The following is a 27,809-nucleotide window of genomic DNA, read 5'->3' as shown; positions in this document are numbered from 1 at the left end:
ACAGCAGTCCGGACCATAGACTTTTCAACTGCTCCGTAATCCTGCAGCACTGGTGAGAGGTAGGCCCAAGAGGTTACCTGTCCACTTGGTCAGACAGATGCACAGTTTCCAACCAGTCCCCCAAATTCCTACCAGGTGCGAGCTGTGATACTCAGGACTCTATCAGGAAAAGCTCCAAGTGCCCTGTGCACTTGGGCCTCACAACTCGAGTCAGATTTCCCTGACTGGAAGGCGACTCAGAGGGCACTGTCTACAGGAACGCACTCAGCTTTTCCCCTTCCCCGGAAGCAGGCACCTGGCTGGATGCCCACTGCACTAGTGACTGTATATTACTGACGCTCAGTGTTACCCCAGTCATATTAACTAGTCATTTTGTCAAGTTCAAATCCTGGCTTTGCCACATCTGCTGATCAGTAGAGGCAATCAGCTGAGTGACTTAGTTTCTCTCTAGTTCAATTGGTTTCATCATCTGATGAGAATTTGCAGGATTTGAGACGCTCACCTCAGAAGACTGCTCCAAGGGCACGAGTTGGCACGTGATAAATGCTACGTCACCACTGGCTGTTAGCATCGCTTGTGTACTGCAGTGATGTGCAATGCAGTGGTGATGGGGTGCCTCCCTCTGGCCTAGGGCCCTTCCCTCTCCACTTCCTCCTCCCCTTCCCCCCGCCTGCCCTGCCTGCTTCCACACGGCCTCCCCGAAGCCGAATCTGACCATCTCACCATGGGCTCCAGTGCCAGCTTCTCTGCTGCTTCCTGGACTGATCAGTATGGTATTTTACATAAATCGTGACTCTTTTCCAAATTAATAATGAACTATTGACAAGTGGACAGAGCTTGTGCAAACATGAGTCTCTTGTTTAATAAAGATAACAGTATTAGCAAAGATAAAATGATGCTTGACAGTTGACAAAAACTAGAGTTTCCTACAAAAGATGTGAGCTCCTAATGTTATATGCTATTGTCTTTTTTTTTTTTGGTACTGGGGATCAAACTCGGGACCTTCTGCTTTGCGAGGCAGGCGGCGGAACCACTGAGCTAAATCCCTGGCCCTATATGCTATTGTCTTGACAATGTGTACTGGATTCCATTCTTTTTAAAATTCCATTTTCATTTCATTTGTGATGATTAAGTACCATGACCACTTAAAAAAAGCTTAATATTTAATATTAATAGGAGTCATATTTATGCCTCCAAATTACGAACTATTCTGTAAGCACTGAGGATATCTAATGATCACCTGCAAGAAGAGTAACAAAACCTGGCAAGTTTCCATTTTATTCTATCATTTCCCCTCCCTAATTAGAAGTACCTGGTACATAGCTGTCTCCCGAGGACAGAAAGACAAGTTCTGAAAGGCATAATCCTTACCCACAAGTGACTTCTGGTGAAGGGGGAAGAAACACGTGGAAACCCCTAAGTACCGGGACACCCAGCCCAGGACAAGATGAGGGAGGTGAAGAGAGGAGTGTATGCTGAGAAGGAATCAGTCAAGACTGAGGAGGAGGAGAACGAGGAAAGCAGACTGCTTCCTTAGGCCCCTGCTAAGTGACAGGGAAGCAGGGTTTCACCACGCCAAGAGCAAAGCTTGGTGTGTGATGTTCAGGAGCCCACCCAGGACACAGCAGGCCCTGCTGCGCCTCCAGTCAGCCACCCCAAACACTCCCTCTGCACCAGTTTTTCCATCTCATAGTCAGGTTTCAGATCTATTCCTTTTGGTAGTTTTTTATGGTACCGTGGATTGAACTCCGGACCTTGCGCTTCCAAGGCAGGTGGCAGAACCACTGAGCTAAATCCCCGGCCCCTCCTTTGGTAGTTTTTTTAAATGCCACTTTAAAAAAAAAACCTCAAAAACAAGCTGGCATCTGGCGGCCCAGTGTGTGTACGCCTAATCTCAGCTGGTCCGCCCAAGACCCACCGAGCGCCAGCCCTAGTCCCCTGCACTGTGCCAAAACCGCTCCAACAAGATCATGAAAGAAACTATCATGAACCAGGAAAAACGCACCAAATTGCAGGCACAAGTGCGCATTGGTGGGAAAGGAACTGCTCGCAGGAAGAAGGTGGTTCATAGAACAGCTACAGCAGATGATAAAAAACTTCAGTTCTCATTAATGAAGTTAGGGGTAAACAATATCTCTGGTGTTGAAGAGGTGAATATGTTTACAAACCAAGGAACAGTGATCCTCTTCAACAACCCAAAAGTTCAGGCATCTCTGGCAGCAAACACTTTCACCATGACAGGCCATGCTGAGACGAAACAGCTGACAGAAATGCTACCCAGCATCTTGAACCAGCTCGGTGCAGACAGTCTGACTAGTTTAAGGAGGCTGGCTGAAGCTCTGCCCAAACAATCTGTGGATGGAAAAGCACCACTCGCTACTGGAGAGGATGATGGTGAAGTTCCAGATCTTGTGGAGAATTTTGATGAGGTTTCTAAGAATGAGGCAAACTGAATTGACTCAGCTTCTGAGGAAGATACAACTTGGAAGAAGTTACTGGGAGCTGCTATTTTATATTATGGCTGCTTTTTAATATTGTTTTTGTTTATGGATCTGATAAAATCTAGATCTCTAATATTTTTAAGCCCAAGCCTCTTGGACACTGCAGCTCTTTTCAGTTTTTGCTAACATACAATTCATTCTTTGCAGCCAATTAATGAAGAAGCCTGGGAATAAAGTTTGAAACAAAGATTAATAAAATTCTTTGCCTAGTAAAAAAAACCCCACCAAACAATAAAATGCCACTTTAAGAGCAGCTGCGGGGGGGGTGGGCATTTGTGGACAACAGTACTCAGGCTATGATCCATCCACTATCTTCTGTTACTTTTGATTTCAGTAATCATAGATTAAGTCACTTATTCTTCATTTAAGGATGACTAATTTTTTTTTTCTTAAATTCTTTTATTGGTACATTTTAGGTATACAACACAATTACATTTCTCATTGGGAATTGTACCTTTACATGATGCATCTTGGTTCTTATTTTTTCCCCATTCTTAGCCCTCCCTTCACCCCTTCCACCCTTCCCTATTTACAAAGACTTTATTTCCATTTTTTTCCATTTCTCATCATTTTTCCTTAAGGGATGACTAATTTTCTTCTTGCTGTCAATAGCAGCAACAAACACCCGTCAAGGAATTATGCTGGAGGAAGGAGAAAAGTTTGTTGGGGGACCCTACCCTTTGCTGCCCAGGGTGCGGGTTCCTGCAGAACCCCACAAGGCTAAGATCAGTCCCCTAAGAGCCCCGCTGTAAAGTCACAGCATAGCCACTGGCCTGTGACAACTGCACGATGAGGGTGCAGCCCTGGCTGGAATTGTCCAGCAGTGTCTGTGACCAGTCCGTGCCACATCTTCCTGCGGGTACACAGTGCCAGGAGTGGGGAGAAACACCTGTCCGGGCAGCCTGCTCACCTCATGCACACAGTCAGTGTCCCGCGGGCCTGGCACCTGCGTTCTTTCCCACACCTTCCACCCACGCTCCTGCCTCCAACTTCCTGGTAATGATCTTGGCCACCCTGGTGACCCCACTCTGAAATTGAGAACTGGACTCCAACCTGCTTGGGCTTTTAGACTTGGCACCACTGTGCTCTGACCACAGAAACAGCCCTGGGGCTGGGCTGGGGACCCTAAGGTCCCTACAAAGGGGTGGCTGACCTGGAACAGCCCTCAGCCTAAGCACTCAGGTGAATCCACACTCTGGCCCTGGCCCACCTCTGCACTCTAGCCCTCTCCCTCTTTCGCCTGTGAGATCCCACAATCCAGCAGATATGGAGGCACCAATGTAATAAGCACAGGGAAGCGCCACAGGAAATTATTCTCTCTTGGAAGCAGTTATAAAATAAATCTGTATGCTTCTCAAAGCACAGGATGTAAAGTATTATAACAACAGAGAGAGTAGTAATATGTAGGAGTAGAACAATGTAGGCAGTTTTACTTCATCAGACAAGTGTCATAAGACCTCTGAATATACAAGCACATCACTTTACTTTATTCCAAGTAGGGAATGTAGGGAACAGATACATGTTCCCTTGCTATATTACCTCCCTGTGGGCTAAAGTCCCCAGATCTGGCAAAACACTTCATGTGGTAAGAAGCTGGGCCTCTTACTGAAGATTTGTAATACACACACACCAACAGGGTGGTGGAATAAATAGATTATCCTCCCCGGCAGCAAAGTCACAAGGTGCCCTTTTCTTAAGCCAACCAGAGCAAAACAGTGAGACCCTGTCTCTTAATAAAAAAGGGCTGAGGGTGGAGCCATGGGTCCCCCTCCCCCCTCAAATCCTGCACAAGAGAAGTCTGTGTAAGTGTGATGTTCTGCATAGCTTTGGGTAGGGTCAACTGATCAGAGACATGTTCTTTGGGAGCATACACTCAAAAATATTTATCCTTAATGTCACAAAAATATTGCCACACATAGTGGGGTTTCATTTTGGTTTAAAATTTACACAGTCTACAATGAACTTGATTTCATCCTACTACTATAATTAGTAATAAAGGTAGTGGTATCTAACAGTCATTTATTCTGATCCAAACAGTGCAAAGCACATTATACAGTATGCTTTATGTGCTTCTCTCAAGAATCCTACGAGGTAAAGAGAAGCAGGCATTTTTATGTCCATTATAAAAATGATTGAAGTGTCAAGTGGTTGAGCTGACATCCAGTGAATCTACATGTAGTTTGTAAGCACCTTCTGGGCAGACTTCAGCTCTGGCTGTCACAAAGCAGTAATTGATTACATCTCTGTTATATCACAGCTACTTGCCTTGATTTGAGCCAAAAATATGCAGCCGAGAGCTCCACCTGCCAGGGTAACTGTCCAGTTTAAGATATACAAGATAGGAGAACTCAGTGAGTCTTCATTTAGGATAAGTAAATAGACAAAGACAGAGTGCCAGACTACCTGGTCTGGCCCCAGCTTTGAACCTTTCTCACTGGCTTTGCAGTTCCTCAGACTCCTGACACCCTTCCTGTTCTGCTTCCCATTTCTGACCTACACTTGGTTCTCAATCCTGAGGCAGGGAAGGCCTCCCACTGTGGAGTCACACCAGGCCTTGGATTCCAGGTCACTGCTCTTTTACCTACACCCATTGGTCCCATTTTCAGTCAACACATTTGGCACCAGGCATAGGTTCATGTTTTGGAGCTGTATTTCCAGTATTTTGGGGGGGGCTATAAGAACTCCTCAATATTTGTTCAGTTTTGCCCAAGACTCCATTACAAGTATTATAGGAACAGTAAATCCAAGTGAATTAAAATAGTTTTGAGAAATGAACAATATTCATAGAAATCATTAAAGATCCCTTAGTGAATCACAAAACCAAATATTAGAAATACTTTTGAGATTTTTAAATAAAATCTTAGAATGCGTTCTCAGAAATTGAGATAATAGTGACTGTCCAGAGTGAATGATGATTTCTAATTCACTTCAAGAATGTAACCAATACTCAGTAATTGCATCCTGTCATAGACCTCAAAGCATTTTCTCCTCCTGGCTGGAATATGTGTCACCTTTTCCCCTACAAAAGAATGGGAAGTAGCAGGGAAAGGTTAGGAGCTACATATCTGCGTGAAGACAACAAGCAATAAAGGGCCATGTAACAGGAGCAGTAAGCGACAAGAACAAAGCAGAAGGGAGAAAATGGCCCTCAATCAAGGGCGTGCAACCTCCGGGTCACAGGTCGGAAGCAGTGGGCGGAGCTTTGTCCGAGAAGTTCGACTGCAACACAGCACAGGCACGCAGGTGCGACTGCACACAGTGCTCCTACCACACTGTAGAGTCGGGCAGCTGCAACAGTGAAAACAAGGCCTGAGAAATGGAGAGTATTTTCTGTCTCACCCTTTATGGAGAAATCTTAGAGATTCTGAACTAAATAATAAAAGGAACAACCTCTAAATTAGTGTCGTAATTTTCTAATTGTGGTTCTGTCCCCCTCTAGCAGTGTGACTCTGGGCAGGTGAAAACCTCTGGCTTCGGGGAACTCAGCAGCACTGCTCAGCTGATCTCAGTCTACAGACCACTCTGGGACATCTTCTGTACACTTCAGTGTTCTAGGACATCATTTCAGTTTCCTAGTGCTCCGAGCCCTGCATGCATAGTGTGCTCTTGTGTCAGCCAGCAGCTGCCATCTGAATATGTCCAGCCAGAATTACATTGCTGAGACCTGTATGCATGTGGACTGGTAAACTGGAAGGGGTTGGCTATGGCTAAAATTTTATGGACTGGTCAGTGGTTCTCAACCATGGCTACCATTAGGATCACCATGGAACTTTAAAAAAGGAAACTGCAGTTCTTAGGTTGCACCTCAAATTTCTTAAATCAGAATCTCAGGTGGGGAGGGTAGCTATCAGCATATATAAAGCATCCCAGCTGGTTCAGCCATTCTTGCTGTGATAACAGGTTTAGATCAAGTTAGCATTTACAGTGGAAGCTGTGTGAAAGGAATGCTAGGATTTTGAACAGCTGAGCTAAAAGTTTGCAAAACTTAAAAATGGTAAACTGAAAACTTACTGATGTATTTTAACAGTAATTATTTAGGCTCACAGCACTATGTGACTCTTATTTAAGTCACAGCCAACATTTATACACCAATCATGAACCCTTCCGAAGTAGGATTAGCTGGTTTTAGAACCCATTTATGAAATGATAATATATAGTATTCGATCTTTGTGCTAGTTCCTGACAAAGAGCAGCTCCTAAAACTCTTGGGATTTGCTGAGTGATGGGGATGACAGGAGCATTGTGTGTTCCTATGACAGAAGTCTTAAAACTCGGGATTTCTTCAGTAGAGAAGCTTGTTTTACAGAGGCGATCCTTGGTGGGCCCCTCTGCGACTTGAGGAGACGGGGTTCTTGTCCTCCAGGCCTTGGTCTGGAGTCCAGAACTCCCAGCCCCATGGCTCTGTAACCTGCGGGGAGAATGAGGAACCTGAGTCTAGTTCATCATCAGCTATGTCTACGGAATGACACCTGGCAGTGGCGACGCTTAGAGAGCTCTCCAGCTGGGGAAGGCTCCCACACACCCAGAGGATGAGCATCCTAACCCCACACTCACAAACCTTCTGGACTCACCCCCATTCATTGCTTCATGTATTTCCTTTATCGTATCCCTAAGAGTAAAGCGCAGGGCCAGGGATTTAGCTCAGTGATGCTGCCACCTGCCTCGCAAGTACAAGGTCCTGAGTTCGATCCCCAGTATATATATATATATATATAAGAGTAAAGTGCAAATGTCCATAAAATAGTTTCCTGAGTTCTGTGATCCACTCTAGCAAGGGACATGTGGCCAGCGGGTCAGGACTGTGGACTGCCTGGGGCCCAGGGCAGCGTCTGGAGAGGGGCAGCTCATGAGGCCACACAGGCGAGCCCCAGAGGGACAGCACTGGAATTAGACTGGGGGACACCCGGCTGGTGTCCGGAGAGCTAGATGCTGGTGTGAGGGAAACTCACACAAGTTTGATGTCAGAAGTATTCTGTGGCTATTAAGAGAGCATAGCTGAAAAAAAAGTCCCATGGTTTAGATGAAAAGTCACCAGTTAGAAGCCTTGATAACTCAAAAAAAAGAATTTGTGACAGAGAGCAGGGACGGCTCTGCTACGTAAGGAGAGACTTGCCCAACCCTGAAATGGATGTTTCTGAGCAGGGCATGGTGCATACACCACTACCCTTAGCACTTGGGAGGTTGAGGCAGGAGGAAGGTGAGTTCAAGGCCAGTCTGGAGCACATACTGAGACAATGTCTCAACAAAAGAAAAGGAAAAGAGATAAATTAAAATTTTTACTGACTTCCTAAATGTGAATGAAATAAAAACAGATGAAGGAAAAGAACTTGAAGGGCAAAAGTAGCTACAGCTGACTCTGGTTTATAAATTAAATCTTGGCCTTTTCTCTCCCTTCTGCCCACTGCCAAACTATTTTCCATTTATTCACAACAAATTCATCTGCACATCCAGAGAGAAGAAAATCAAACCAGCCTAAGTTTTGACAAGGATGCTCTTAAAACCAATTGTAATTGTTTTTAATTACCCCAATAACAAGTAACAAAAATGGCCTACTGTTCCTCTTGACAAAAGGGAAAACTGGTTTCCATGAGCAAAGCCTTCCTGACTTTGTTGATTTTCATTAATTTTGTGCTGACTTTTCTGGTTAATTTTTAAGAGCTTCATTTCTCTGAATTTACTTCTCAGCAGCTAAAACTTCCTAGCCTGACACTTTTTCTGTGAACTTCTGCCTGATTCCTGGCCCATGGCCCTCCAGCACTTTATTTTGGAGTTACACCTTTCATTCACTTTTCAATCGCAAATTGAGCCTCAGGGCTATAGGGAGTAAAATCAACCCTCTCAAGCAGGCAAAGCTCCTAGTTCTTCACCCAAAAGCTGTCAACTTCAAAGGCACCAACACACAAGCTCAGGGCCAGCCAGATCTACTGTAAGAAGCAAGGCCACACTTACCCAAGAAGTACATTTTTTTTTAGTAGGAGAAAATAGGGTGTATTAGTAAAATTAGCAGCTTAAAGGTCAAATTCTGGCATGATTATTTATTTTGAGACTGTGGGAAAGTTATTTCCTTAAAAATTAGAGACATATTTTTATAGTTCTAACACTGTTCAGGCACAGGTCATAGGTAGGTAGATGCAGACCTCAGACTCAGAGATTTTTTGAAAACACAAGTAGAGAATTAGATGGCTCTCTTATAAAGGCTTGGTGACACCATGTACAATGGACCCTCAACTTATGACCCATCTGACTTACGAACTTGGGTTTTGATCAGAATTTTGTTTTAACTTGCCAAAGTATTGAGTTACAACCCAAATGCTGGCCACTTGTGCTTCCAGATGTTCTCAGATAGAGATTTAACCCTTTAAGGGTTCTAGAGGAACATTACAACATCCTTTCCTGTGCAGGGTTAAATCCTGGGCCAATGTCTAAGGACACTAAGATCTGCCTGTGCACAGAAGAGAGACGTTGAAGGCTGTGTAGAGGAGCCTGAGCCTTCAATCGACCAACCTGAGTTACAACCAGCCCCCTGGAACAAACTGAGTTTGTAAGTCAAGGGTCCACTGTACATGCCACCATACCAGCTTCTCATTATTTTAATAATCTTTCAAGACAAACGTCAGTGTAAATTCCACTTCACCAGCACTTAATATTTAACAGTTTACAAAGTTAGATGTTCACTTTCTTTACTCCCTGCTGTGGAACCAACCCAAAAGGCCTCCCAATTTTCCCCTAAGAGTCTAGACCAGAAACACAATAGCATCATGTGTTAAGCTTCTAATAGAGCAAGGGATTGTTTCAGTTATACAAAACTTAAAAGGCAAATACTGCATGTAGCTTATCTAGTACTTCCTATTTTTCTGGCCTTTAGTAAAGGAGGAAGTTAGGAAGAAAAAATGAGCCAGTTCATCAAAGATAACCATTTTTTAATTCCAAATTGTAAGACTGCACTCGCAATTTCTAATATGCAGATTTTGTTCCTACAAATAAAACATTTAACTACTGTATTCATACAATGAAGGACCCTTCACAGTAGGACAGGATCCACCTAGGCTTTCTCAGCTGTCCACTCGCAGCCTGCACCTGGGTTCCATCCTGCTCTTGTTTGTCTGTTTCGGTGCAGGTTGGCTCCCTCGGGCTTGACCTCCGCCTTGTGATCAGCACATTAACTACCACCTTTCCAATGTCACCTTTCCAATGTCACCTTTCCTGAGGAAATCTTCTCCAACTAAACAGTCAGTTGCAGCTCCCTTTTCGTTCTCCAAATGGAGTATTTGTAGCTCTACTATGACACCTGTCACCCACAGATGTCTATGGGAAGGTGGATTACACATCATTGAAGGTGAGGATATTAAAATTCTTTTAGGATTCAGTCTAGTGAATACAGTTACATTTCCTGATTGCCATTACTCTGAGTAATTTAGCAATTTTAGACTCAAGAGGTTTCCAATGAGTCTTTTCTTTTCTGGGTGGTGGTGCTGAGGGCCTTACGCATACTAAGGGACGTGCTCTCCCCTGAGCCATCTCCCCAGCATGAAAATATCTTCTTGAGCCAGTGCCCACCTATACTCCCAGCTACCCAGAAGCCTGAGGCCTGAGGCTCACTGGAGCTCAGGAGGTTCAAGGCCAGCCTGCAATGTAGCAGGGCCCGTCTCAAACAAAAACGAAACGAAACTCAGAAAACATTTTCTGGGTTCAATATTTTTATCTCTATTTTATGCTCTAAATTAACAATTCTGATAGAAATAAATCAAGAAAAAAATTTACTGGGCAATGTAAGAAGAGAAAAACATGAAATTCCATATAAACTGGTATTTGCAACAGCTCAATAATTGCATGGGGACTTGCATTTTTTAAAAAATCACTAATCGGGCCGGGGATTTAGCTCAGGGGTTCTGTCATCTGCTTTGAAAGCTCAAGGTTCCGAGTTCATCCCCGGTACCAAAAAAAAAAAAAAAATCACTAATCATTTTCAAACTTTATACATTTCCTTTTACTATGGACAAAGTAGATTCATATTACTAAGAAGTCATGTGATCCAATAATGTACAATGCTGTGATTCATATCAAGTACAATATATTAGATAACAAATAACAGCTCATAGATTTTTAACTGTTGGCTATGGATTTTAAAAGGCAGGGGAATTTGCAATTATCCAGACAAATTTGGAAACAATAAAATAAAAATACATAAATAATTTGCACTTTAATTTATTGATTTTAGACCCTTCAAATCAAGCTGTATATGAACTATTATGAGGAAGTATTTCTAGATTGGTACTTTTTATTTAGTCTTCCTTTAGATTTTTCTATCTCCCTCCAGCAGGAGTATTTCAAAGAGAGAAATGAGTTAAATGTAATAGGAGAAGAAAAACACAAAAAACATAGTACTATATTAGCAAAGTTTACTAAATACGCAGCAAAGAGCTTGGGCTCTGGTGGAGAGAAATTCCCCACAGAAACTCCCCACAAACACTGCTCAGCAAGGGGGAGAAGGAGCTGGCAAGCAAGGATGTTTACTGCGCCCCCCCCCACCAGGGATAGAATTCAAGACCTTGGCTTGCGAGGCAGGTGCAGCATCACTGAGCTAAATCCTCCACAAGGATGTTTACTCTTTAAACAGAGGATTGAGGGGAAGAAATGGGGAACACTATAAATATTTATAATTGTTGCCTTGTCTTATATTTCTTCTCACTTGACTTTGAATTTCCTAACAGAAAAAAAGGCATATGAAGATCAGAAATGTATTCATTCAACACATATTAATGAGCCACACCGTATGTATTAGTTACCTTTCTGGATCCTAGAGACAGAACAGCACAACAACAATAAAAACAGCCTCTGTGTAGAACTGAAGTGCAACATGGGACGCGGAGCTGGGGAATGGCTGCTGGGTTAGGGTAGCTGTGAGATTCTACCCAGGGGAGGCCCAGGAGTTTCACACTGAGGATGGTGAAGGCTGAGACCTAAGTGTATTGGGGAGCGGCCCGCACACTGTGCGACCCTGTGTGAGTGCTCAGTGAAACAGTGGGGCGGTCCAGCTGGCAGGGAGTGTGCTAAGGAGCAGGAGCAGGAGCTGGGGCTGGGGCAGGAAGGCCTGCATCCTGGACACGCTTTCCCCCTGGGGACCATGGGAGGGCTGTGATAATGCTCTCCCTGCCATCCTGGTACTGGGGATTGAGCTCAGGGCCTTAGCTCTGAGCTACATCCCCAACCCTTTGTTTTTTGAGGCAAGTCTTATCAAGTTGCCCAAGTAGGACTTGAACTCAACAATCTTCCTGCCTGAGCCTCCCTCAGTGCTGGGATAGCAGATGTGCACTATACCAGGCTTGTTTTCCTGTTGGATAGGTAAGAATCACCCTGTGGAATCACCCAGGGGACTGAGTGTAACCTACACCCCTAAACCAGGAGTAGCAGTGCAGATTGAATGTGTGTAAGAAAAAAAAATTCAAGGAAGACAAAGGATTTTGGCCTGAGCATAAGAAGTAATAATTCTTACATGACATGAAAAAGAGCACCATGGTGACCCTCTTTTTATTTAAGTTATTTTAAAAAATTTGATCTGCATTTATTCTCAAAGAGTGCAAAATTCTCTTTCCCTGGGCCATATTTTAATAACTACCATGCAGAACGACCAACATCACATTCCTCTCAGAGAAGCTTTCCTTTTGTCTGCTTCCACCAACCAAACAAACACAGAGCCAGAACCAGGACCAGCTTTGGCAGGTCCAGATGTGGGGGCTGGTCAGGATGGAGACCTTTACAGATGCGTGACAGCCAATAAAAATGAGCTCCTTGTTTATAAAACAGAAATGATCACCAAAAGAGGGGTTGGAGAGGGAGAAGGTATGGATAGGTCTCTTTATTTTTGGATTGAATGAACTCAGCTTTTCCCTGAATTATTCCACTAGCCTCCTATCTACTCTTGACTTCAAATGTCTCCTCTGGTATCTAAATTTCAATCTTAATCCTACAACCTAAAGGTAACCTGATGAAGACCACATGACCATCCCTCCAAAGAATGGCACAGTCTTCCTCCTGAGTCTTCTTCCATCATATGCTATCCTACTTCATTTTTTATGGGAAAGAGGTTTGTCTACAAGCATAAGCTTTAAAAAGTTTTTCAAGCTATTAAAAAGATAAGATATACAAAGAACATGTACACTAAACATGTATCTTTAAATTATTTTTTTAACAGCAATAAAATTCCCAAGTAATATGAGCAGGAAGTACTGTATGACTGTATCTTCAGCTTAAAAATTTTAAAAGGAACTTGCAAAGCCCACACTGTTTCATGCCATGTGGAGTTCTGTCCCTTAAAGCAGAAAGCAGAACACCAGTTTGTGCAAGTTTATCAGCACCGACCACCCCCACAAGCCCCCATCCTCTGTCCAGCTGAGAGTGCTTCTGAGACGGTGGAGGGCTCCCAGCAAGCCCTGACTGTTTGGAGATGAAAGGAGAAGGAGAAGGAGAAGCTATTTCAGCAGAAAGAGAACTTCACTGATGAGGAGACAAAGAAAATGCTTCCCTTTGCTGCACTTCTTTTTTAAACTTGAACTTCATATTTAGAGTATGTTGGTAAACCCTGGAGAACCCTGAACCTCACAGAAGAATGGCAGAGAAAGGGGTCCAGCTTCTGGCCAGGGCTGGAGGGATGAAGGAGCAGGACTGGCAGGGACCAGGCTGACCAGCTCCTTGGCCACCACTAGGACCTGGAGCCCGGCCAGCCCAGCTGAGCAGCTGCAGCCGGGAGCACAGGGCCATGCCTGACCCCACCCAGGGGCTTCCACCCACAGTGCTGGCCCTGAGAAGCCAGAGGAAGGGAGGGGACACCACAAACAAGACACCCTGCTAACTACCATGACTGCCACTTTGACAATTCAGTTCGTCTCAGTTAGCGGTGTAGACTTTCTTCAGGGAAGTTTATATCCTTGTAGAATCAGTGGGAAAATAGCTCAACAAAATGAACCCATTTCAACTTTTACAAAATACTTTTAGCAAATACTTCCTGTCACATGATTCCATTTTTACCACACAGTGGAATTTCATTTCTATTTATAGGACTCAATTTCTCATTAATTAGCTCTCTATTCAAGGAAACCACAGTGACTTAATGCCGCTGCTAGTAACTTTTAAAAAATAAATCCGTGCCTATCCGCAATGTTATCTTAAATGGAAAAATAAGGAAGGCTCCCTCCCCTGGACTTTGCCAAGACAAGATGGGATGGTAGGAATGTCTGACTGTTTCAACAGAACAACTCTCCGTGAGCTGTGCTAGGAGAGTCAGTGGTAAACATTTCTTAACTTTATTTATACCAGAAACAGAAGGAAAAAACAAGAAACTTTTTCTTCCCTTCTCTGCATTACTTTCCCTTAAAGGCTGAATTTTCAAACTTTAAAAACATTAATTTTATCTCTCTGGCTCATTTTTAGCATCAAACCAATTTGTAGCTTTGTGTTAACCCAGAACAAACCTGGAAAAGCCAAAACCTGTAAAGAGTACAGACTTTTACTCTTGAAGTTGAAAAACAAAGTGAGGCTTATTCTCAACTTTAAACCAAAACCAGACCCTGCCCTCTTATGTCTCGCAGCATGAAGTCTTCAGGGACCTCCACACTATGAAAGGAACACAAGAAAGATATGCTGCAAAAGGAAACCACTCACCTTGCTCAGTGGACATGACTTCAGACTGACTATCGGTGTGCTCTGGGCTGGCAACAAAGGGTCTGGCTTTTCTGTGCTACAGTCCATGGGACAGAATCCTGCTCCTGGACATACAGCACCAGGGCATCTGGAGATCAGCAAGGATCAGCCAGGAGCTCTGGCCGCTGCACTGTGGACCTCAGAGCATTCTCAGACCTAATTGCCCCAGAGACAGCCTCCTGCACAGTAATACGCCACACCTCCCCACAGTGGCTGCTGCTGTGTTCTTCAAGAGACCAAGTAAGTATCTGAGGATGGAGAGACCTGTTTAAGATAAACAGTGGAGCCCTTCAAATGCACTAGAAATATGGTTGGGAAGGGGATGGTTTATAAACTGACCAATGCCTGAACTATTAGTAATCCTCTAAAACATTCTTTCCCTTTTAACTGGGTCCCTGGACCAGTCATAGTTTCACAGTTCACCAGCTTAAGATATTAAAATTGCTCATTTGAATGACCCCAAATGCTATTTTGCTCCTTGTGGCCTTACTTTTTAGCACAGATCATTGATTTTTGTGAATAAACAGCACATAATGCATAAGCACTGTATGTCAATGTTTTAGAGGAAAAGCAAGTTTCAAGTTATTTCAGAACATTGTTTAACTGATAAAATATTTATTGCTAAGTTTGATATATCTTTATAAATTTAGATAACCTGATTAGTACTTTAAAATTTTCTCAAGACCTTGAAAAATTAGGAAATGTCAGAATAAAAATATTTGTGAAATCAAAGTAAGGTAATGGCTCCAGCCCCACCCCGCCGCCTGTCAGACAGGATGCTCTCGCGGTGCGGCATGCATCAGTCACCTGCCTCCAACGTCAGGTGCAGCTGGTGTGCAGTAGGGCCACAGAATCTCCATTTTGAAAAGCTCCCTGGTTTGTGCCAACACTTGGGGAAGGATATGTTCAGCACCACTGGGGCAACCTTCCTGGTCTCACTAAGGCCTCAGAGCACCAAGTGAGTGCCCTCAGGAGTCAGTCCATGCCATGGAGGACAAGGGTCAGCTGTCTCACTGCAGCATAGATATGAGACACTTAGAAACCTACACCTGCTTGTCAGGAAGTGTGGGTCATCAATCTTAATAAGAATAATATTTAATAAATTTGCTTTTAGCAGTCAAGGAGGTGGTTCAGTGGTAGAACACTTGCCCAGGAGGTACAACACTCCAATTCAATCCCCAGTACCACAAAGAGTAAAACATCATTTCCATACAAGGCAGGACTTACTTTCACAACCAATCTAAAAAATAAATAAATAAAAATAAAAATGAGAGTACAGAAAAATGAGGTCAAGGAGAAGAAATCTGAATTGTCTTTTATTTCCTTTGCAGACTCTACCCACGTGTTCAAGTTTCACCATGGCAGAGAAATTGTTTAGATTTGATTCCAAGAGCACTTAGACTTGGCAAATTTTAGTAATGTAAAAAACAGAATATTTCTCTGTCACAAAAATGCCCCAACATCTATGCTTCCTAAGCCTTGATAGCAATATTTAAATTACAGTTTCAAGTTTGGTTTTAAGCAAATTCCATTTCTGTTTTACATTTATTTTGTGCCAGGTGTTACGTCAAGCATGTAGCATTTGATTAAATCCTCATGTAAGGTAATAATTTATCACCATTTCATAGATGATGATAATTCATCACCATTTTACAGAAAGCTAGGTTTAAGAGGTTAAAAACCCACCTGCTCCGCAAGTGCAAGGACCCGAGTTTGATCCCTGGTACCAAAAAAAAAAAAGAGGTTAAAAACCTTGGCCATTCATACTAATAAAATGACAATCTTTAAGAAATTAAATTCACATTTTTATAACAAATTAAGATACAATGGTATTCATTTTTTTTTCTTTGTAGAAGAAAGCCTGAAAACCAAAACATGGTTTATAGCTAGGAAGTGATAACTGAAATACAATCAAGTCTATACATGGGGCTAGGGATGTGATTCAGTAGAAGAGCAAGGTGCTTAGCATACTCACCACTTGGGTTCATTCCCTGGCATCAACAAAAGACACAAACTATTGTCCACAAATGCATCATCTGCAATTTTAGGCACCATCTACCACAAATGTAAAAGTAAATTCTAGGTGACTCAATTTCAGCCATGGCAGTTTCTAACACAGTTAAGCAGGCACTGTCCATGTGGCCCAGCAATCCCAAGTGCTCAGTACTAACCCACACAAAAGCCTACTCAGGACTAGAAAAGTCCTGCACAAGGACTTTATTCCCAACACCAGACGCTGGTGACCGGTGACCTTCTACAATGGTGCACCACACAACAATAGCAATGAATGAACGAAGGACCTCACATGAGTTAGAAGCCAACTTAAAAGCTACCTACATAGTATATGATTCCATGTGACACCCTGGAAAAATCTTACAGGGATAGAAAACAGATCCCTGGTTGCCAGAGGCTGGCGGTGTGGGAAATGAAGGATCACAAAAGGGTAGAACAGAAATTTGGAAGATCGTGTTGATGTAGGAGATAGGGCATGGCAAAGCTGGCAGGGGCCAAGAGGGGGACCTGTCAATCACAAGATCCCAGGGCAGAGCCAAATCTCAGGACCCCATGCATAGAACTTCTCACGAGCTTCCACAAGATGTGGAAGACATAAAAGAGATGAGACGCCCCGGGGAGCTGCGATCGTGACTTCTCATGGTAGCCCAAGCAAGAGTACGCAGAGTGTACTCTTATTTTTACTTTTATCTTCTTTTTCTCTTGTTCTGCCCAAGTTTGCTCTACAGAGCTGGTTTCTCCCATACCCATTCACTCCATGCTTTTCAAATATTCTTTTGGCACCATTTTTGGCTGTCTCATCCAATTCTTTGTTGGAGGCAAGAAGGACTTCAAACACTTCTGACTGGTGAGCCATTTCCAAAGGAACAACCCCCACAGCAAGGGGAATAGGCAAGTACAACTTTATTGTGGTGGTGGTTACACGACTACATGTATCGGTCAGTAGTCAAGATCTACCATGGAGAGGGCGAGTTTACTGTTCAGAAGTTATCCCTTTTTAAAAAGGAACAGAAGTAGTTGTTCTTTTATAAAACACATTAGAAAAGTGATAGTTTGTCTTGATATTGCAAATGCAAAGCTAAATGAGATCTACTACAGGTGTTGCATTCTCACATTCCACAGCAGAGAGACATCGGTTAGTTGTACCTGTTTTCTGTGACTTTCAAAAATCTTAACAAATTCAAATCTTGACTAAATGCTTTAGTTTAAGTGAACAGGCAAGCATCACACAAAGTCCAACTGGGAACAGTGAATTTACAGTGAAAAGGTCCTTTTCAGTAAACACATTTAGACACTAAAATTATTTGATAGATATCACTCCTAGAAGACATCTAAGACCCAAGCTCAGAACTACTTAGAAAATACCTTGGGCTCTGAAGGCTCAGCAGGCTGGCATCCTACCCTTTCCTTCATCATGGAGATATTCCTGCATAAATTCCACTGAACAAGGAACACACAGAGTTCTGCCAAATACAGGGTTATTTTATAACAGTTTGGTTTTTGCATTATATTGAACTTACATTTCTTTTTAGGGGTGCTTATTCTACTATTTTCAATAGTTTACCATTTATAATGGAAATGCTCTAACAATCAAGATTTTTGTACGCGACCCATACTTCCTGAAACTTATGAATTTACAATGTTTAAAAATAGATGGGTGGGGTGGGGATTTAGCTCAGTGGCACTGTGCCTGCCTCGCAAGCATAAGGTACTGAGTTCAATCCCCAGTACCAAAAAGAAAGAAAGAAAGAAAGAAAATAGATGAGTGACTAAGTTGTTGCCTTAGGATTTTTATTTAAAGGTAACTGGCACATCATCTGTAATATCATTGAAAATTTCCAAGTATTAATGGCAAACTTCGATTCAGTAAGCTATAATTTGCTAATAAACATATTGTAGCAATAAAATAAAAGGGCTACCATACCACATGGATGTTGGTATTTAAACTTTTTCAGATAAAAATGGAAGTAGGAAAAAATAATGAAAGACTTCTGATTTTCCCTTATCAACTAAGAAGCAAAGCTCTCACATTTGATGGTCCAGTATTAAATTTGAGGAAATCCTCATTTTTATAAAAAGAAATCTAATCTTAATCTTCACCCACTTTGTACTTGTCAATATTCAAATAACAATATAATAAAAATCAAATAACAACTTGGTATTAAAACAATTCCCTCACTAGCTTAAAATAACACATTAACAAATAACAGTAACTGATTGATGCATAATTTCCACTTTGCCTGGCTGTGGGCCTTAATGAAATGATGCCTGGAAATTCTTGAATGCATGCCTGGTAAATCCAGTTGCTTGAATACTTTTGCACTAAACTGTTTTAATACAGATCTTCAGAGCCGAGGATTTAGCTCAGTAGTTCCGGCACCTGTCTTGCAAGCACAAGGTCCCAAGTTCAATCCCTGGTACCAAAAAAAATACAGATCTTCAGAGCAAACTTATCCTTGAATCTCTATTCTTTTATTAAAAATAGGCAACAAAACATTTTCTAGCCAAGCATGGTGAAACACGCCTGTAATCCCAGCTACTCAGGAGGCTGAGGCAGGAGAATTACAAGATTGAGGTAGGCTTGGATAGCTTGACAAGTCCAAGTCTCAGAATAAAAATTTTAAAAGGGCTGGGGACATTGCTTAGTAATAGCCTTTGCCTCAACGTAGCATGAACGAGGCCCTGGGCTCAATGCTGAGTGCTCCCCTAAAACCCAAAACAAAACAAAATAAAACACACTTTCTATTACCTTTTTAGTTGTGTTTCAGTTAAAATTGCAACCACACAGCATGGATAGCCCCAGGACAGTACCCCTGGGTGAGTGAGAACACAATTCTCGGCCAACTGCTGCCCCTTCTCAGTTCCAGTATTCATCTACATGGGAGCCCAGGGAAGGCCGGCCACACACCCTTCTAGTGGCACCAAGACAGAGCCCAGTGCACATAGTCATGAGCTCCAGAACAACGGCTCCATCAATGCAAGGCACATACACAACCATGTTCTCATGAGATAATGACACTGAAGAATTCCCACTGCCTGGTAACACTGGTGGCTGTGATGTCCTGGCACCATGCACTTCTCGCTCATAGCCTTTGTGACACTGGCACAAACACACTGCCCTACCATCAGAAATGCCACATAGGACTGGACATTTGAGCCCCAGTGACCATTACTGGTCAGTATTTCTGTTATTTTAGAGGACACTCTTCCTGCTTATGCTTTCAAGGTAACTGTAAAGAACACACCCTGTTTATGCCGCAGAAGCCTCATGGGGCCCACCGTCCTGATGACTGCACAGAGGTCACCGCAAGCGACTGGCCCATGCCATCGAGGTGAGCACACAGCCCACCATGGTCATGACACAGCTGCCCACTGCCACATTCCCAGATTCTGTCCCTGCCATAAGTGACACAGGACTGTATTTCCTACATACTGTTCAGGAGAAACCTTTTATCTGTAAAATCATCTAAACTTAGCAATTGTCTTCCAATAAAAAAAAAATCCTGGAGGGAGAAATAGGATCAAAATACATGATATGCATTGAAACCCAGTATTTTTGTAAAATTATATGCCTATCTATCTATCATCCATCCATCCATCTGCTGAGTGCATGTACCTGGAGTCCCACCTACTCAGAAAGCGGAGGCAAAAGTATCACTTGAGACAGGACAAGGTCCACTTGCGTGAGAGACAGCCTCCAAAAATATATAACTTTTTATATTTATGTACATCATATTCATCTATGTACTTTCCCAGCCTAAACTGGGGCACTCAGTCTGACCCCAACTTACTGCCTATGTATAAGGGTTCCTGCATGAAACCACTAGCTTCACACGATCCCAGACTCAGGAGCTATAAACACACTATAAGTTGGTGTGACAGTTAACTGATTGGGACAGTGTGAGCAAGAAATGCCCAAATAAGTTCTCCGTATAGTGCTGGTTGTAGAAGACCCACCCTAAGGAGGACTGCCACCAGAATGGTCTAAAAGGGAAACGAAGGAGAACGGTTTGCTTTGGTTTCTTCAGAGGAGCTCTACTCTTCACCTTCCCCTTGGATGTTGTCTCCTGGCTTCTAGCACAGACCCTTCAGCCTCCTGATGTGACTTGCACTGAGCCCCATCACAGAGCCTACAAAGAGCCTCAGGCCTTCGACTGGATCCTTTGGTCTCCAGTGCACAGGCAGCCCTTCTGCACTCTTCCACACCTGACTCTGGGTGGCCATCATAAGCCAATCTCATAAATTCTTAGATATTTGTATATCTTCCATTAATCTGTTTCTCTAGTAATCACTGACTGATACAGTTGGCGTCATTTCCTCTCTTTTAGCATTTCCCTCATCGCTTGTTACATTAAAATAATTGAAGAAAAAAGCTGCAGTAAGTAAACCAAGAATGAAGATGTACTGGAAGAAGACATCTGACTGTGACCCAAGGAGACACATGGTGACCTCCAGCTCACTGCCACTTCTCAGTGCTCCCTGGAGTGGGGTTCCTGGTGGGTGCCCTTCCAGGGATATGTGCAGAGCACCCCATAGTTTGACCATAACAATTTCCTTATTCTTTATATATTTTTAAAGAGATTATTCTGATAAATATTTCCCTATATTTGAACAAGTATCTCTATGGAGAGATTACTAGAAATGGACTTGTTAGCTAAATGGTATATAAATGTTAAATTTTGATAACTTATTAAAAACTTTACTTCCTGAGATGTGATACCAATACTTTATATAATTTTCTCTTCCCTTCACTAGTATTATACCTGATTTTTAAAAACAGCTTTGCCAATTTAATCTGTGAAAACAAAAACTGGTTAAGTAAATTTACAGTGCAGTCTATGATACACTACTGTTGTTACAGCCCGGACCTAAGATGTGCCCTCAAGACTCCTGTGTGGGGAAGGTGATTGATCATGGGGTGCTATACTCATTGGTACAGTGATCCTTTGATGAACCCAGGAGCTGAATGTGCTGTCAGGAGGTGGGGCCTGGTAGGAGGTGGTCACTGTGTCATGAGGTGAAAGGATGGATTCTTGGCCCTGGCTCCTCCTTTCTCTCTCCACTTCCTGGCTGCTATAGGGTGAGCAGCAATCCTCCACCAGGCCTTCCCACCATGCCATTTCTGCCTTAAAAACCAGCAACTTTGGGCTTTTGCCTCTCCTTTGTTCAGAGATAGCCTGGCAGATCGTCGCTGCAATAAAGGCTTGTTGTGGCCAGGTCTGGTCTTGGTTTTCAGCTTTTTTACCTGACATATCTGGTGCCGGAAACCCAGGAGGTAGGTGGTCCATTAAGTGATGATCCCCCGCGGGTGGGGGTCAATTGGCCTTTCGGCCACCTCCTCCAGACCTCATCTGCTGAGCCAGGACCCTCTCGGGGCTTTCTGCCTTTGTCATTGCTGATGTTACACATCCACACCGGTCACCGGTCTCTGGGTGAGTAGGCAGTTCAGCCTCCCTCTCGTCGGGTTCTCTGTCTCATTCTCTCCCTCTGGGGACTTCTCAGAAATCCAAGCGCTTGGTCAGAGAAACCCCCTTGGCTGCTGGGCCCAGGACCGTGCCCCTACAGGATGCCCCATTCGCTGGTCTCTCCCTCTGGGAGACTCACTCGGAGATTGTCAAAGGAGACGAGGACACTCCTCTCTTTTGTCCTCCTCTCAGGGAGCTCCTTCCTCCTCACCCTTTCTATCATGGGAGCCCAACAACCCAACCTGGCCCCCCAACACCTCTAGGTTGCCTCCTGGCACAACTCAGGCCCCTGGGATTGTTGGGACCAGACTTTAAGCCAAAAAGACTTGTTTTCTATTGTAATCAGGTTTGGCCTCAGTACAAATTAGACAATGGGTCTCAATAGCCCAAAAATGGCACTTTCGATTTTCACATATTGAGTGATTTACATAATTTCTGTCAACACAATGGCAAATGGTCAAGCCTTTTTCTACTTATGCTCTCGACCCTCCCTCTGTCAAACCTGCTCACCTTCTCAGGTACTTCTAGCCCAAATTCCGTCGCCCACCCCTCCTGATTCCACCCTTCCTGACTCCATTGCCTTCGATCCAGCGGGTTACTCACCGCTCGCACCTCCCCCACCTTATAACCCTGTAAGCTCTTCTTCCGTCTGTTGCGTGCTTCTTCACCTTCGCCATCCTGTGACCCTCCCTCGCCTCCTCCCTCATCTCTGCCATCTTGCATTTCCTACCCCACACCCATTCTCGCTACCCACCCTTCCAACATCAGCCCCAGCCACACAGATGCCTCTCCGAGAGGTTGCCGGGACCGAGACCATTGTTAGAGTACATGCCCCCTTCTCTTTCTCTGATATTTCTCAAATTAAAAAACGCTTAGGCTCCTTCTTCTCTGATCCTGATATCTATATCGAAGAATTTCATTACTTGACTCTGCCCTGTGATCTGACTTGACACAATAGCTACATGATGCTGACTTCTACTCTTCCCCCAGGACAAGAAAAGAGTTTGGATGGTGGCCCAGACCACAGCAGGTCCATTTTATGCTGCTGATAACACCAAGCCAGTGGGAACACAGGCTGTCCCGGTGGAGACCCGCAGTGGGACTCTCAGCTAGGCCAGGCAGAGAGAGGCCGCAGAGACCATACGACTCTCTGCCTCATAAAAGGTTTTAAAAAGACAGCTCACAAGTCTGTTAACCTTGATAAGACTAAAAAATAACTCAGACCCATAAAAAAAATTTGACACAGTTTCTGTCATGGCTCACTGAGGCCCTTCAAAAATATACCAAAATTGATCCTACCTCCCATCGCAGGCTGACACTCACTTTATCTCTCAGTCAGGCCCTGATATTAAGAGAAAGCTAAAAAAGGTTAAAGAGGGTCAAGCAGGGCTTGCACTCAGATTAAAAAAAAAAAAAAGTGATGGATTAAAAACAACTGAAAAAGCTCTGAAGAGCATAAAACAAAGTAGCGAGAAAAACACTCCTGACTTTAAAAGCCAAAGTGAGTGCTATGTTATCCCAAAACAAAGCCAGAGAAACTACACTGCGCTCTACCAGACATCAAGAGATTTTACAAGAAAAATCAAGTTGCAAATTTTAGCTAATTGATAAATGTATTTGTTTCAATTTGAGTTGATGTTTCAGTGGTGTGGTTAAAACACTTCTTGTACATTGTAAACTCTCGAATTATAATTATAGGGTTAACTTGCTCTTTTCTGTACTTTGTTGATAAAAAACTCAAGGTTGCTACTGTTGACAACCAGTCAAATTTTAACATGTAATAATCTGAGAACAGAAAAAAAAGGGGACACTTTAAAATTTTAACAGCTAAAGACAAGTTTGTTATAGAAAGTTTCTAGTGAGTTGCAGAAAAAATATTTAAAAAGCTATAAGTAAAAGAGATATAGTTTTGATATAAAATGATTTTATGTTTGTCTTGTTGGAAGGACAAGACCAAAAGGCCCAGGTAAGTCAAGAAGGTGTGTGGAAGTGATTTATGAAGGAAATATGTACGTTTACTTGTTTGTTTCAAGTTTGTTATAAAAGGTTTACAGGAATAGAGTTTTCATTCCTTCTGATTCTAATTCTACAAGAGATCTCTGTTAATTGACTTACAAAAGTTTTGACTAGTCTTATTTATAATTACAAACCTAAAAATTATAACGAGATATTATAATTCCATTGGGCTAAATATATCTGAGTGCACTCTAGTTTTATAAATTGTCTTATATGTTTGTTTTTTGTCCAATCATACAGCTGTTTTGTTTATAGATAAAGGTTATTAAGTTCAAGGCATGCTCCCCTTGGTGAACAAAGGAGCAGCCACATGGAAATATTTTCCAGTCTTTGTTCACTAGGGGGACCTCAACAGTTTTTGTCTTACAACAGACTGACCTGATAGTTTTCATAGCCTTATAAAAGACTTACATCAATAAATATTACTTAAATATATTATTGTACTATGTTTACATTTGTTGTCATCAAAGGGATAAATTCTAAATATGTTATGGTATGCTTGCACTGATCATTTTCAAAGGACTAAATTTCCTGTAAAAAACATCAATAATAAGGCTTTATTTTTTCTGGTATACTAAATATATACTTTCTGACTGTACAGGTTTTCTAATATGTTGTTTATGATAATAACCTCTTTTTGATTCAGGTATTTGCCTTTTTCATACACTCCAGCTCTTTATGATAACAGGTACATTTATGGGCTGAAATATTTTCTTTAGATGGTATCCTATCAAAAGATAATAATTTAGATGAAAACTTTTGGTGTTTTTAAGAAATGAGTATGTTTAACAATGGCTATTTTATATCAAGATGGACATTTAAATATGTTACAAAGGTAAGGTCATCATGATTGTCATGTTAAAATATTATTTGTGACTCTTTTTCTGTTAATATTCTACCAGAATTCAACTACTAGAACAACCATGACTGATAACAATAACAGTTCTCTGTATTTTAAATTCCAAAATGCTTGCTATTCAGGTAAAATTGTAATAGTTAAGTTCATTACTCTTGTTACAATGCTAATGCTACTGACCTTCTCTTCTGGGTGTTCAACAACTAAAGTTTGGAGACAAAAACTAAAAAGCTAAGTAGGCTATGAGGACAGCCAGTATTTTGGCCCTGGCCTCTCAAGGTCAACAAAGATCCGGGACACGAGGGAACCTTCTCTACAGGGTCCTACATCTTTGGTAAGTCACTCAACCTCCTGAACAGGGAGATTGCTGGACACCAGAGGACAATGTACCATGTGCCAAAGGAGGGTCACCAAAAAAAAAATTCTCCCACACTTTCACTGAAAGCAACTTGGTCAAGTAAGGCCATGACCCGTCCTGATGGCTGACACTGACAGAGAAGCAGAGAGGCTCTATGCATGGTTCCAAAGTAATGGCCTGAGGAGACTTAACTGACCTTGATAGATAGCAAGAGGTTCACACTGATTGACAAGGTCTCACTTTAACTTGGTCTTAAACACCCCACAGAAAAAATAATCAAAAGAGGTATAAAACAATGACATAATAATAAAGCTAGACTTCAGAGAAATTAAGACAGCCCATCCATGAAAATCTTTTGGTTCACTCATGACAAAGCCATTTAAAAAAAGGACCCAAAAAACAAAAAAAACTTTGGGGACTAAATAGAAGGGGAAAATCATTAATTAGCTACAAGTGTGTATAGATTCTTTTCAGAAAAATTAAAATAAGCTCTTTGCAGGTGTCCAATCCTAGAAACCAATGGTCTCCAGATCTCTCCTTTTAGATGTGTTTTTCTGATTCTGTGACAGTTAATTAACTAACATGTAGTGATTAAAAAAAAACATAAAGTAAGAGTATTGGGGAGAAGATCACCTGCTTGTCAGCCACAGTCAGGATAAGTTCTATACTGAGCAGCTACAAGATTTATTCCTTTTAAAATAATGTACATCCTTGTTCTCTGTTTATGATGCCTCTTCTCATTGTGCTCATATTTCCTGGATACCTACCTGTGTCTAAAAAGATCAAGCCTTTTATGTTGCACTTGATCTCCTTAAGTTGGCCAGTGTCCTTGTTGAGGTTATCAGTTCTCTTTATTTTTAAATATATCTAGGAGGCCTCCAAAATCTGAGAGATACAGGAATAAAACTGTCCTTTACACAACTATTCCATGGCTTTGCTCGAACCGTCAACCTAAAATGTGTGTTTTCATGGCCTTGAATTTAAAGGACAAGTGAGGTTCATAGTAACACTGTACTCATCAGTATGTTGGCCTCCAAAAGACATTTGCTCAGTTACATACACCTTTTATATTCCCCAAAAATATTATAAAGATTATATAAATTGTGTTTATCACTTTTCCACTCATTCTCTCAGAGCAAGGACATGACACATGGGTCCTTAGATCATGAGCTGTGATCTCTTACTTCTATAACAATCTCTTACTTCTATAACAGATGAGCCCCTAAACATCCAGCTGTCTCTGTAAGACCTATGTAAATAATGAGAGAAATTACACGTCAAATGAGGGAAAAATGCAAGACTCAATGAACCAGATATGCCCCCCAAGGTGCTAATCAATGGTGGGATACATTTGGTTCCTGGAGCTCATGACTCCCGTGGCTATTACCGCTCCTGGGACCCCTCAGTATTATCTGTCTGATCCTCTGCTTCGGACCATGCTTGTTTCGCTGTTTTCAAAATTTCTTGCAGGAACGCAGGAGGGCATTTACCGACCAGACAGTCATGGAGCTCATCATGGCGGGGTACCAGCCACTGTGGCAGAGGGAAAAAGCCCCCACCTACTGCTTCCCCCATCAGATCCAGGTTTAGCCCTAACCTTTGCCGCTTTGTCAGCTTGAAGCAGCTCCAGAAGAAGAGACCTTTGCCTAACAACCATAAAACAAGAGCCTGGAATGTTAGATTTCCCTCCAATTTAGGGTGGCTGCTGTATATAATAGCTACCTTCTTCTTCCCAACATGCCCCTACTCCCACCAAAAGAGTAACCTAATACTTGCTCTCCTCCTAACAGCTAGTGATGTCACAGGCTCCTTCAGTCCCTAGACACTACCTCACTCAACCCCACCCCAGCTCCTATAAAAAGCGCTCCCAGTCCTGGCCATATTGCTTTTGTCTCTCCTTTGTTCAGAGACAGCCCAGCAGATTATCCCTGCAATAAAGGCTTGTTGTGGCCTGGTCAAAACAAAACAAAACAAACCCAGCAACTTTGGACTGAACCCACTGAAACTGTGAGCCAAATAAACCTCTGCTCCTGAAAATTGTAGGTGTGGAGTAACTGTGTGTCAGTAAAACCTGATGAATATGAGGTACACATTGGCAAGGCCAATCTCACAAACAATGTGGAGTAAAAAGTAGTCACAGAACATAGTATGACCCCAGTTATATAAAGGGTTTTTAAATGTCACTATAGACATACAGCTATATGTGGTAAATATCAAAAGGTACAATAAACATAAAATTCTGCTGGGGAGTAGAAAAAGTAGACTAAAAAAGGAAGGGCCCATAAGTGTCTTCAATGTATTGGTAACATGCTCTCTAAACAATCCTTTGAATTGTGTATGTGTGTTAACATTTCATGCCAAAAACTTTTGAATTTGTAATTTCCTGATCTATAATTTGTATTTATAAACATGTTACCCAATTTTTAAACTCCTGTGAACTCTGCTCATATCTTTTTCTATAGATTTCTTACTGCTTTGTAGAAGTCTCTGGAGGACTTCCAGCACATCACAGATACTTTCCCCATTTCTGGGATGCCTCTTGATAAATTCTGCTTTTATATTAACCCCAGGTAATTTATGTCATCTTAAATCTAAGCAGAAACAGAACTGTTTGATAAATCATGGTGTTTCTTTAATTATGACCATTACTAGTTCTGTAGCAAACTCCGTTGTGTCCTACCTCACAAGAGCTGCATTCCTGTCTGTAAATTGCACTCTACTCCCCTCTATGGAGCCCTCTGTTTCTCCCCAAGCCCACACAGCATCACTCCACACACACTTCCTGTAGAGGCTGTGGGGTGCCCCATGCACATCTTTCCTATCCACACCCACAACATCAAGCCAGTGCCATTGATGGCTCTCACCCTCCAGCTGCCCTGTGTTGCCAGCAAAGCACCACAGTG

At 42.4% G+C, this 27,809-nt stretch overlaps 2 protein-coding genes across 7 annotated transcripts in view; one reads left to right on the top strand and one right to left on the bottom strand.

Annotated features, from left to right (window-relative positions):
- Nucleotides 1-27,809, bottom strand: part of Fgd4 (FYVE, RhoGEF and PH domain containing 4) — a 227,235-nt gene that overhangs the window by 79,473 nt on the left and 119,953 nt on the right. The window contains exon 1 of one of the 6 annotated variants that reach the window (XM_004855017.4): nucleotides 14,160-14,317. The exons of the other annotated variants lie outside the window; for them this stretch is intronic. Coding sequence (XP_004855074.1) covers nucleotides 14,160-14,175 — 16 coding nt within the window. The 5' untranslated portion in view covers nucleotides 14,176-14,317. Of the gene's footprint in view, nucleotides 1-14,159; nucleotides 14,318-27,809 lie in introns of those variants that run through there. 6 annotated transcript variants of the gene reach the window in all.
- On the top strand, nucleotides 1,971-2,531 carry LOC101711704 (transcription factor BTF3). Its single transcript, XM_004855015.3, has one exon. It carries the CDS (start codon nucleotides 1,971-1,973, stop codon nucleotides 2,451-2,453), a length of 483 nt encoding a protein of 160 aa, XP_004855072.1. The 3' UTR covers nucleotides 2,454-2,531.

This window comes from Heterocephalus glaber, unplaced genomic scaffold (assembly GCF_053883595.1).
Source record: "Heterocephalus glaber isolate CG9 unplaced genomic scaffold, H.glaber_assembly_v1.0 deba00001733, whole genome shotgun sequence".
Taxonomy (NCBI): Eukaryota; Metazoa; Chordata; class Mammalia; order Rodentia; family Bathyergidae; genus Heterocephalus; species Heterocephalus glaber.
Note: the sequence above shows the minus strand (reverse complement) of the source record. Positions and strands in the feature narration are given on the sequence as shown.

Excerpts from the sequence above, each read along its gene's own strand:
- LOC101711704 (XM_004855015.3), top strand. The coding sequence starts at position 1,971 with ATGAAAGAAACTATCATGAACCAGGAAAAACGCACCAAATTGCAGGCA.